Genomic DNA, 12,337 nt, shown 5'->3' on the forward strand with positions numbered 1-12,337 from the left:
TTGCTCTTGAATGATGACTGTACCCTTTTTAATTGAAGGTGGCTCAACTGAATCACAAGTATGATAAATAATGGATGTTTATATTTTCTATGGAGTGTTCAACATCCGGAACAATGGGCGTTTCTGACACACTGCACCCCGTAGACCAGTCACAACAGACTAGGCTAGCTGACCAGTCAACTCACAGAAAGGAGGGTTTTAGAGAGACTGAATCATATGGCGCTTTTCCACTGCATGGTAAGGTGCAATTTTGGGGGGTTTTCCACTGGGTACTGTACTTGATACCTGGTACTCTTTTTAATAGAGCAGTTGTGGTTGTGGTTCCAAGTGAACCGTACCGTTACCAAAACGTGATGTGTAAACTCTGCTGATCATTGACTTGCCGGAGAGTATTGTCACTACCTGCGTCACTGAACTTGTGACTCAATAGAACCGCTAGACTTAAATCAGCACAGCCAACAAAGGATCGAAGGCAGCTATTTTTCAACTAGGTTTTCAAATATGAAATAAATATCAACCATTTTTAAGAGAGTCAAAAATCAAATGTATCAATTAATTATATTAATGGTTTAATGGCTGGTTTAATATAAATTATTTTAAACCAGCAGAAGGGCTGTTCAAAAATGCAAATTCATTCTCTGCCAGCATGGGGCGCTTTCAGAACTGCATAAAGACCTGCAGCATTCATATTTATCCAACGAAATCAACAGTCTTTTTTTTTTTTTTATCATGGTATTTAGCTTTATGACCGTTGTCTTTCCATCCCCTTTTTATGGCCTTAAATTTGATACAATTAAATGTAATACTTTTTAAATGCCAGCTGAAAAGGCAGGCTGGCTTTTTTATAAAATAACAAATACAATTAAATTTAATAAAATGCTTAACACTTCAGGTACAGTACAAGTATGCACTTTAAATGCATTTTCAAATGAAAACTAATCAAATGAAGAAAAAATTTAAAATGCATATTAAATGTATGAATAATAGATTGTACTGATTCTCATATTAGGCTGCTGTACTATAACTACATACTGTACAGTTCAGTTACACCGTTAACTTTCTTTCCCAGATGTTTAGATTCCGTTGAGACAAAACCATGAGTGAACCATGGGTTTTTTTGACAGTTGAAACGATAAACGCTAAAGAGAGTGTAGTTTAGCCCCTGTTGGGATGAAAATTGTTGGTTGAAATTAAAATAAACGAGTGTAGGTTGTGAGCGAACAATTTGTAGAGATCTGCCAGAAGCAGCAGCCACTTTGAACACCTGATTTGTTCGAAAACCTCTGATGGCCAAACTACAATGGAATTCCCAAATGGAAAAATCAAGTGATCCCAGGTCGATTTGTGTTCACTATGCACGTTTTTAGCAAACAGTACCTTAAGCCAAAAGTTAACCGTGCTCAGACCACCTCCCAAGATGGTCTCTATTCGGTTCACTTCTGAGGGGTCTGAGATCATTTGGTGTCTTCACATATGGGCCAAAAATCATGCAAACCATGATCGGACCCCCTGAAAACACCCATAAATGCAGCAGTCCAAACAGTGAGTCTTATCATCATTGTCAAAACTTTGCTTCAAGAATTAGCCACATTGCTGATGTGATCTAATCACTAGCACACCCTGAGCACAAGTGAGTTAAAATATTCCAGACAAATCAGCATAATTTTTCATATCTGGCTGATCCCCATATTTACATTTTAAAGCTATTATCGGCCGATTCCGATATCAGTCTGATAATATCATGCATCCCTACCTTTAATCCTTTATACAGTGGACTGAAGTGTTACACTGTTGACTTTTTTTCTCCTAGATCATTCTCTTCACTGCCTCTAAGAAAGTTTATGCAGACAAGTTGCTGAACATTCTCGATCCGAGGAAACAGCTGGTGCGGTCTGTGGTATTTTTATTTTTCCTTTTATTTTAATAATTTCCAATACTCTTCCTTATGTCACTGCTGTTTAAAAAAAGAAAAAAGAAATCTGTATCTTTTCCTTTTTGTGTTATTAGAGTAAATGTAAAATTAGGCTGGGTGTCAGTTGTTGGGCAACCCAGCCTCAGATTTGTCATTGCTGTGCAGAGTTTCTTTGTAGCATTTGGTTACACTGAGGGATTGGAGTAGATGAGGAGCTTTGGCATCTAGCACATGTAAACTCCACACCATCCTCAGGTGTCAAACCTTTGCTTTGAATGCATTATTGATTCTAGTCTTGGAGATTTATTTCACTCTTCTCTCTGTATGTGTTTCCGATATGTTCTAGGCACCGATTATTTCGTGAGCACTGCGTATGTGTGCAAGGAAACTACATTAAGGATCTGAATATCCTTGGACGGGATCTGTCCAAGACTATAATTATTGATAACTCACCACAAGCCTTTGCTTATCAGGTAAGCTGCTTAAGGTTTTCTTTTATCCAAATACATTGAACAAAATTATAAACGCAAAACTATTTTGCCCCCATTTTTCATGAGCTGAATTCAAAGATTTAAGATTTTTTTTCTATGTACACAAAAAGCCTATTTCTCTCAGATATTTGGTCACAAATCTGTCTAAATCTCTGTTAGTGAGCACTTCTCCTTTGCCAAGATAATCCATCCACCTCACAGTTGTGGCATATCAAGATGCTGATTAGATGGCATGATTATTGCACAGGTGTGCCTTAGGCTGGCCACTCTAAAATGTGCAGTTTTGTTCATACTGAGTCCGAAATTTTCCACATGCGTTTTTTCGTATTCGCGATCCGAAAAATTTGTCACGCACAGAGACCTTGCACACTGAGTCCGATGCGTATTAATGAATGTTACACTGAAAAAAATGCAAAACAATACAAAATGTTGTCTTCAAGTAATGAGGATGACTTTTTTTTTGTCCTCTCTCTTCTTAAAAAGAGAAAAAGAAAGAGAAAATATTGGGTCCATCCACTCCTGCGATCGCGTAGAGAGGAAGGAGAGTTCCACTTCCTTATCAAGGAGCTGCTGGATTATCCAAACAGATTCAAAGTTTACTTTAGAATGTCAGTGGCTCAGTTTGATGTTTTACTAGCGATACTGGAGACACATATTAAAAAGACCACCACCAATTTCCGTGAATCAATTGATGCTGAACAGAGAACCAGTCAGTATTTGGTGTGACCACCATTTGCCTCCCGCAGTGCAACACATCTACTTCGTATAGCTGATCAGGTTGTTGATTGTGGCCTGTGGAATATTGGTCCACTCCTCTTCAATGGCTGCGCGAAGTTGCTGGATATCGGCAGGAACTGGAACATGCTGTTGTATACACCGATCTAGAGCATCCCAAACATGCTCAATGGGTGACATGTCAGGTGAATATGCTGGCCATGTAAGAACTGGGATTTTTTTCAGTTTCAAGGAATTGCGAACAGATTCTTGCAACATGGGGATGTGCATTATCATGCTGCAACATGAGGTGATTGTCGTGGATGAATGGCACAACAATGGGCCTCAGGATCTCGTCACAGTATTTCTGTGCATTCAAAATGATGAGGACAGCGAGCATGCAGATTAGCTTCCCTGAGAAGGTTTCTGACAGTTTGTGCAGAAATTCTTTGGTTATGCAAACCGATTGTTTCAGCAGCTGTCTGGGTGGCTGGTCTCAGATGATCTTGGAGGTGAAGATACTGGATGTGGAGGTCCTGGGCTGGTGTGGCTACACATGGTCTGCGGTTGTGAATACGGTTGGATGTACTGCCCAATTCTCTGAAATGCCTTTGTTGATGGCTTATGGTAGTGAAATGAACTTTCAATTCACTGGGAACAGCTCTGGTGGACATTCCTGCAGTCAGCATGCCAATTGCACACTCCCTCAAAACTTTCAACATCCGTGGCATTGGACTGTGTGAGATAACTGCACATTTTAGAGTGGCCTTTCATTGTGGCCAGCCTAAGGCACACCTGTGCAATAATAATGCTGTCAGCATCTTGATCTGCCACACCTGTGAGGTGGATGGATTATCTTGGCAAAGAAGTGCTCACTAACACAGATTTAGACCGCTTTGTGAACAATATTTGAGAGAAATAGGCCTTTTGTGTACATAGAAAAAGTCTTAGATCTTTGAGTTCAGCTCATGAAAAATGGGGGCAAAATCAAAAGTGTTGCATTTATAATTTTGTTTAGTGTAATTAAAGTTTTTTTGTTATTATTTTCATTGGTGCATGTGTAAAGTGTGTATAGAAGCAGGGCTTGAATTTCGGTGCGGGAATGCGGGGATTGCGCATAATTTAAACCATTCCCGCAAGGTTAGCTTTTATAGTGCGAGAAATTCTCGCACAAATATATTTGCTTCATCTCAGAGCAAATGATTAAAAAATAAATTCACAGATGCGAGAAAAAATGTCAAATTGTCTCGTCAAATTGTCTTTTATTTTCGAATTTAATTCCTCAATCAGCGCTGGACCGGCATTTTCTGTCTCAGCGCTGAGCTCATAGACAGTAAACGGCGGAGCCCTGGCTGCTGTAGACAGATCATGTTTCACGCTGTCAATGCAGCGGTCTGCGTTGCGCTGATCTTATTCACACTATCAAGTGTAGGTGCAGCATTCTAACATTTTGAGTCAAAATGAGCTGTTTGTGAAGAAATTATCCGCTTCCAAATTGTCGTTGTAATAACGAAACTGAAACATTAAAAAACATTTTGCTCTTTATGGTGTGCGAGTGATAGAGCGCGGCAGCAACGAACCAACTGATCAGCTTACAGCGTCACAACATTGAATGCTCGGCCGAACAGCTGATCATAGCTGTACAGGGCGCCTTTATTATTTTTCATCTCCATAAATATATCTATAAATATATCTAGTAATAAAGTTAACGCAAGGGCTAGAAATCAATTAATATTTTGCTGATCCTTCTTGTCATCATGGAGAGCGCAGTTGGTTGCATGGCAACGACAGACGCCACGAGAGTGCAAGCGCTTGTGGAAATGAGACTGCGGCGCACGCGCCCGAGCTTTCCACTTGTTTGAGCATGTGACTGCGCGTTTCCCCTTGTTTTCTATTCATTATGGGCAGCATATTTCCCGCGCGCACAAACACGGCCACAGACAATGAATTGTTTGGTTAGCGTAGTAGTTTAAATATGGACCGTTGGCTGAAGCGAAAGACAAGTTCGGATGATGTCACGATCCAAAGAAAAAAGTGTCCGACAACGAAAGGCCGACAAGCAGCCAAACCGAAGATCCACAAAGAAATCTTACAGAGGTGAAGCAGTCAAAGGATAAATTTCAAACGAACTGGCTAAAAATTTACCCTTGGCTAGAAATTAACGATGGGATTATGAGCTGCTCAGTTTGTAAGATCCAGTCCACAATTTACCAGCCAATGCTACAAAACATCTACATTAATTAGACAAGCCAATGGAACTGGCCATACAGCAGCTTTAAAAAGAAAGAAAGAAGCAGAAACATCCAAAAATGCTATGGCTAATGCTATCCAAACTGCACAGCTGCAGGGAGAAGAGGAGCTCAAGGGGTTACTTAAAACTGCTTATCTGTAGATATTAATAAATGAACATGATTAAATTAGACCGATGCATCAAAAGTTATTCTCCCCCCCATAATCTTTAGATCCCCCCCATGTGACCCATGTAAGGGGGGAATTCCCCCCCAGTTTAAAAAACGAAGTTCAGGCCCTGAGAAGTACAGAGTTCAGGTGTGTGATTGGGCTCTTTAGGTAGATAACCCTGTACAGAAATACCTTTAGAGAGATGAAGGAAAAACTGTGTAACTAAAATCCCCAAGCCATGTGTTTCACTCACAGCTTTCCAATGGGATCCCAATAGAAAGCTGGTTTATGGACAAGAATGACAGTGAACTTCTGAAGCTGGTACCTTTCTTGGAGAAACTGGTGGAATTGGTATGTTGTAATGTTGTTCATGTTTTCTTGACCTTCCTTCCAATGTGTCTTTGAACATTATACAAGTGTAATACTTATTTATGCGCACACACACACACACACACACACACACACACATATACATCTACATCTTTGTGATACAACACAAAGATGTTTTACCAGCTAAGAAGATCAGCACTTTAAGAGTTTCATCTCCCTATCTGTTAAAAGAAAAGAGGAGATCAAATAGAATTATAGGAAAAACAAAGGGAATGGAGAAATCAAGAGCAAAGCAAAATGCAAACCTCTGATCATCACCAAAAATAGAAAGGCAAGATTCTTCACCAATGTGAGCCAGTAGAGTTTTGGTTGGACTGTTGATGGACCAATGAGACAAAGAATAACCTTTATCTAAGTGAATTGAAAGCAAAAGTGTGGAGAAAACTGCAAATGATCCTAAGCATAGAACCTCATCTGTTAAGCTTGGTGGAGGTGGTTGCATGGCATGGGCTTGCATGGATGTCTCTAGAACAGGACCTCTTCATTTGAATGTTGACTTAATGTGTGATGGCAGTAGCAGAATTAATTTGAAAGGTACAAAATCATCTTGGCTACCAATATTCAAGAAATGCCACCAAATTCATTAGAAAGCACTTCATATTGGATCAGGACAATGACTCAAAACACCCTGCCAGTTCAGTCAAGGACTTTATCAGGGCAAAGAAATGTCAAGTCTTAGATTGCCCAAATCAATCTCCAGATTTAAATCCGATTGAACATTAATTTCACCATCTGAAGAGGAGACTAAAGACAGAAACTCCCCGAAACAGAAACCGCTGGAATTGGCTTCATTACAGGCTGGGGAAAAGCATTTCAAAGCATAAGACCAAGATTCTGGTGATGTCTGTGGGTGGCATGCAAGAGATCTGCAACTAAATATGAGCTTTTAATCTTTTAAATCTGTCTTAAATTCAACTGTTCCAATACTTATGCTCACATTAAATAGTGAGATGAACTCTAAAAGTATTGCTCTTTTTATTTGGTAAAACATGTCGAAAGACCTAATAATAAAATGTGACTAGGGCTTAAAGTTCTCCGGCACCGTGTCGGATTTCCGACATGCAGCATTTAATCCTACATTTAAAAAAAAAAAAATCTTGTTGATTATCACTTTTGAGTCCATGCGTTAGCCTACCAATGGTATGACATTAACTAACAGTAACTAACATTAGTAGCCAGTCAGAATGTTTTGCTTTTATAAACACGAGACGTGCATTATAGTATTCAATTGCGGAGTTGCAACTGTGATGAATAGCGAAGTGCGACAAAAAGCTGTGAGGCAAAATGGTCAAATATACCCATCTATTGTGTATTTACATAGAAAAGCTCATTATAAAGCAGCGGAGCTTTGTAAACCGCTCAAAGTAATCATGTCATCTCCATAAGAATGATATGATTGCCAAAACATATTTACCGGGATTTCAAAAAAGGTCCTGTTCACACATGATCTATTAATTGTAACTTTACCAGTAATTTACCAATAAATGACTGTATGTGTGATCGGGGCTAAACTCTTCATCTGTATACGCTGTGAATTTTAATTAAAATGTAATCTGGAAAACTGTGTGCATTCTCACTAGAATTGTAACGTAAATCATTTATAAACCTTTGTCAACACAGCAGAAATATCAACCTATGTCTAAATATGCCATTGTATTGTACATCGCGATTTCAAAATAAATGTTTCTGCAAGTGGCCAAATATTACATTTTAATGGATTTAAAAATTGTTTAATCAAGCTGTAAAGTGAAACGTCACCAGGCCGATGGCGCCCTCTGCAGGTATTTGTTTTTGTACATAATATACTTAAGTTATGTTAATGTTATGTTTATATATTTTTATATATATATATATATATATATATATATATATATATATATATATATATATATATATATATAATATATATTATTATTATTATTTTTATGTTTATTTATTTATTTTTTTTTTTTTGGGATAACCGATGATATAGCTCATAATTTTCCAAGTGTATGATACAGCTTTCATTCTTCAGGTCAATCATATATTCATGAAAACGAATCAGTTTGAATAAAGAAAGCAATAACTTTGCCATAGTATCTTTTCAAATGTTAAAGTTGCCTCAGTCATTGCATTGTCATTGCTGCCCCGCCCCCAGAAAAAAGTTCAGGCTCAATTTTTTTTTTTTTTTTTGCTTTAACCCTTGTGACAATTCTGTAGTTTCGTTGCATATTCATCTTTTAATAATATTTGCAAATGGCTAGACTCCGCAGCAGTGAAAGCAATTTTGTCTTTACTGTTCCAATACTCATGGAGGGCACTGTATCTAAAACAAGAATGCATGAATGAGTCTAAATACAGTTTGTACTTTTCTATTGTATGTCCACAGAATGAGGATGTGCGGCCACATGTTCGCGAACAGTTTCGGCTTCATGACCTCCTTCCCCCTGACTGAGCGCACAAAGTGGGACAGAACAGTAACAAAGTCAACAAATGCAGATATAAATTTTGCATAATAACATCATTGTCATTTAATCTGGAAATCAACATTTTTTAATTCCCCGCAAATTTTCATTGCTTTGAAAACATCGAAACAAATGACTCCCTTTTCGGCACTTTTTGCCATTTGTTCAGTCAAAGGGGTTCGAAGTTTCTTGTGTGGTCTCTTCAGTGGTTTCATCCAGTACAAAGTGAATGTGTAGCAGTCAGAAGAGAAGATCTTGTTGTCTTTTGGTGCTCCAATGGAATTGACACTGTTGGGCTTTTGACCACTTTCATAAGGAATGGCCAGTAAGAATATTGTACTGTCTGACAGAAGTTAGATGCTTGTGAGTGACTGGGTTTTTGTTTTGTTTTTCTATGCTAAGTTTCTGTTTCCACTAATGTTTTCAGTATGCATTCCTCCCCATCTGAACAGGTTACTTAGTATTTACTTCAAATCTTGTGCTCTCAACACCTGACTTGTTTTGTTTGCCAAAATGTCCATTTTCATTTCTCAAAGAGCATCTTCTGGGTATATTATAGTTCTGATTTTCACATCTCAGTGCGTGTATATATATATATATATATATATATATATATATATATATATATATATATATATATATATATATATATATATATATATATATATATATATATATATATATATATATAGTGTGATTTGAGAATGGTTTAAACCAGAGTGATGTCTGTTTTGTAGAGAGAGATTTGCAGCGAGAGAGATTTGCAGCGACTAAATTCTTAAAATTTTTTAAATGACATTTCCTACCAGTGAATCAGAAGTCTGCAACTTCCATTTATTCTCTCCACAGATATTTATACACCTTTCAAGATCCAACAAAATATTAATTAGTAGAATGTCCAAGTGGTATTTTATCAGCCACTGTTTTATTACTTTTTTATTTTATTTTTTAGTACAGTTTTTCTTCATATCTAGCTTGTGTATTTTCGATATTTTAGTTTTTTAAGCAGGTGTTTTTAAAGAGATGTCACATTTATGTATTAGTGTTAATTATATGGAAGTATTTTCGTGTTAACTTTTGGAGTTAATGTAGCATTTGCCCAGAGCTAATTTATTCTAACTCTGCTGCAAAGGAGAGGATGAAGGGCTACGGCCTGGCAGAGCCCTGTGTATAGCACCAGCATAACAACAGTTGCATCGCTGTGGTTTAAACCTGCCTGTGTGACATTCTGGTTTTTCTTTTATTCTGGTCGAGGGAGGAGGTGTAGCTGTTTTAAGAGGTATGCAACGTATGCTAGATGAATGAGTGTGCATCATAGTCTCAGAGTAAGAGATTATCACACTGCAAAAGCAATTTTCGTCATTTCCATTTTTCTGATATTGCCTTTTCAGTTTTAAAGATGATACTTCAAATTGAGTAAGAGTTGAAACTACAGTAGTGCCATTCAGGGTGAATGAAGCAGGGCCAGGCTAGTTGTATCCCCTTCTCTCTATTTCCTCCCTGTGTCCGGTTTCTTTTGGAAATGAATTGGTCACTTTCTACATGTCGTTGATGCCATTTATGCTGTTTGTGTTTACAGTGTGCAGTTTTCTGATAAATGGGTCATTCTTAGTAATAGACGATCACTGATTACATCATTTTTCTACATTTGGATTGTGACCTTGTCATAGTGTTTGGTTTTTGGTGTGGAGGGAATTTTATTTTCATAACTTTTTTTTTCTTATGGGGCCTTTTTAAAAAAAGAAAAAAAAGAAAGCATCTTGTATGCAGTAAAGATAAATTGTGTTTTTAAATGTTTTTTTTTATTATTATAATTATAAAAATGAATTGCAATGTGTTAATATTGTAATTCTAAATATTCTGTGGTAATTCTCAATTGAAAGAGAAGAGGAAGGACAAAAATGAAATTGTGATCCCAAGGATCCTGCTCTACTGACACTGTTTTTTTCTGTTTGACAGTCCACAGGCACAGTATTTCTCTCATATAATAGGCTGATTCAGCAATGGTTTCATATACATTTTGAACATGGTTAAACATAGTGTTATATAGTAAGTAGCATTTTATTAGTGAAGTATTCCTTTTCCTTACATTGAATAGTTGAATGATGCTAAACTGAATGGCATCCCTTGGTCCAGAATGATAGCTCAGATGTTGAGAGATGGATTGCAACTACCATTAGGCCCTGGCGCTTTCTTACAAAGAAAATATTTTGTATGATTGTCAAAGAACAGTAGTATATTAAGTGTAAAGCATGATGCAGAGGTTTGTTTCATATGTACAACCAGTTCATTGTAATGTGCATTAACTCTGTACAAAGCATATTGTACTAAAAACATGCAGCTTCATGAAAAAAAAGTTAAAGGAAACCTTTTTGTATTTTTGATTACTTGTATTCCAAAAGGCATGGTATATCTATTTTTTAAAATGTATTCATTTTCAAATGTATTAATGCAGAACTTGTCATCAGTTTTGTTTGTTTTTTCTTTTAATCTGTGTATTTTGTATGTAGTTGGCACAATCACTGAACATTCTCCGCATGTAAAAAGCCTGTTATGTGAGTTGGGATTTTAATCAAGGCACTTTTTTGCAGATGAATGTTTCAGGTTTGTTTTCGGTTATACTTCATCTTCAAAAGCCCTATGGCTTGCGATTGTCCTTGCTGCATTGGGGAAACATTCTAGGTCTAAATGTCATTACCTGAAATGTGTTATTTAAGATTGTTCATTTAATGGAAATTGAGTCTTTGGAAAATTGCATGCTCTTTTATTTTAATGTTAGCTTATGTCAGAACAACATGTTAGATACTTAAGAATGGATGGTTGTATTTCATGTCTTTTTCTGCTACTTCATTTTACAATCAAATGGTGTGTAATATCAAGGAGATTTTATGAATATGATTATGACTTTTATCAATTTTGTGTGATGCTGTCAGCATAAATGGCATCTCGTTGATGCAATTTGATGCAACCTCACAAAAGTGAACGGAAAGCCTTAATGTCACTAGAGTTCGAGCAAGTTAAGGTTAATGCACATAAAATGAGTTAAGATCAAATTTTACCTATACGTTTTGTATATACAAGATGTTTCAGGGTTCCCACCATCATGGAACCAGAAAATTGTGATTTCCAGCCCCGTAACGGTCATGGAAATTAATAAAAATTTTAAGTCATGGAGATGTCTTTAGTGACTCTTTATTTATTTATTCTTTAAGTCTATTATGCTTTCTTGTATGTCATCAGCTTGAAGTGTTCTGTGTGTACAAGGTCAAAAGGTTTGGGAACCCTGAAGTTTAAAGGCTTAATGTTATCTGACAAAACAGAAAAATGCTCATTGATCTTTTATTACAGTACATACTTTCCTGTATCTTAAACAGCAGAGAATGGATTCCCAGGGAATGAAGAACTGATCAAATTCAAATGGGTACCTTGAATGACAGTCGCTCTGGATAAAAGCCTCTGCCAAATGTGTACATGTACATGTATTATGCTAACAATTCTTACCATAGATTGTAATTTCAATGGTTTTGACAAAAGTGAGGCACATAAGTTTTAAATATCGAGAACCAATCAAATCAACATTAATAACTGCTTGCGTTAATATTTCTATAATAATATGATATTATAATAAATGGCATTAATTACATTAATTTTTAAATGAAAATCTACAACGTAAATCAGCCACAGATTGGGTTTTTAATGATTGGATAGATACAAATAGGATGCATTTATACTAAATCAGTTGTGAGGATATGATGTGATTTTATTAATTATTAAAAGCTGCTTTGAGTTATGATCATACTTTTGCGGTTCAAGTTTAAACGGCTGTAATTAATATAACATTTTGAAAGGGTTTCTCTAAGAAAAAAAGTCTGAATTTTCAGTCACTGTATTCGCTATCACTGATGCACACACAACAGTGAAGCTATCGTCGCTGTTCTACCGCCTGCAGAAGTGACACAGGGTCAATAATCTTACACCACCCACCT

The 12,337-nt window shown here is 36.7% G+C and overlaps 1 protein-coding gene across 1 annotated transcript in view; it reads left to right on the forward strand.

Annotated features, from left to right (window-relative positions):
• ctdspl2b (CTD (carboxy-terminal domain, RNA polymerase II, polypeptide A) small phosphatase like 2b) overlaps positions 1-8,698 on the forward strand; it is a 29,819-nt gene extending 21,121 nt beyond the window's left edge. Inside the window, exons 10-13 of the mRNA XM_026267380.1 lie at positions 1,811-1,890; positions 2,259-2,385; positions 5,773-5,868; positions 8,276-8,698. Of these exons, the coding sequence (XP_026123165.1) occupies positions 1,811-1,890; positions 2,259-2,385; positions 5,773-5,868; positions 8,276-8,341 (369 nt within the window). The 3' untranslated portion in view covers positions 8,342-8,698. The remainder of the gene's footprint in view (positions 1-1,810; positions 1,891-2,258; positions 2,386-5,772; positions 5,869-8,275) is intronic.
• Positions 8,699-12,337: the final 3,639 nt, after the last annotated feature.

The sequence above is a fragment of the Carassius auratus genome, chromosome 7 (genome assembly GCF_003368295.1).
Source record: "Carassius auratus strain Wakin chromosome 7, ASM336829v1, whole genome shotgun sequence".
In the NCBI taxonomy this organism is placed as follows: domain Eukaryota; kingdom Metazoa; phylum Chordata; class Actinopteri; order Cypriniformes; family Cyprinidae; genus Carassius; species Carassius auratus.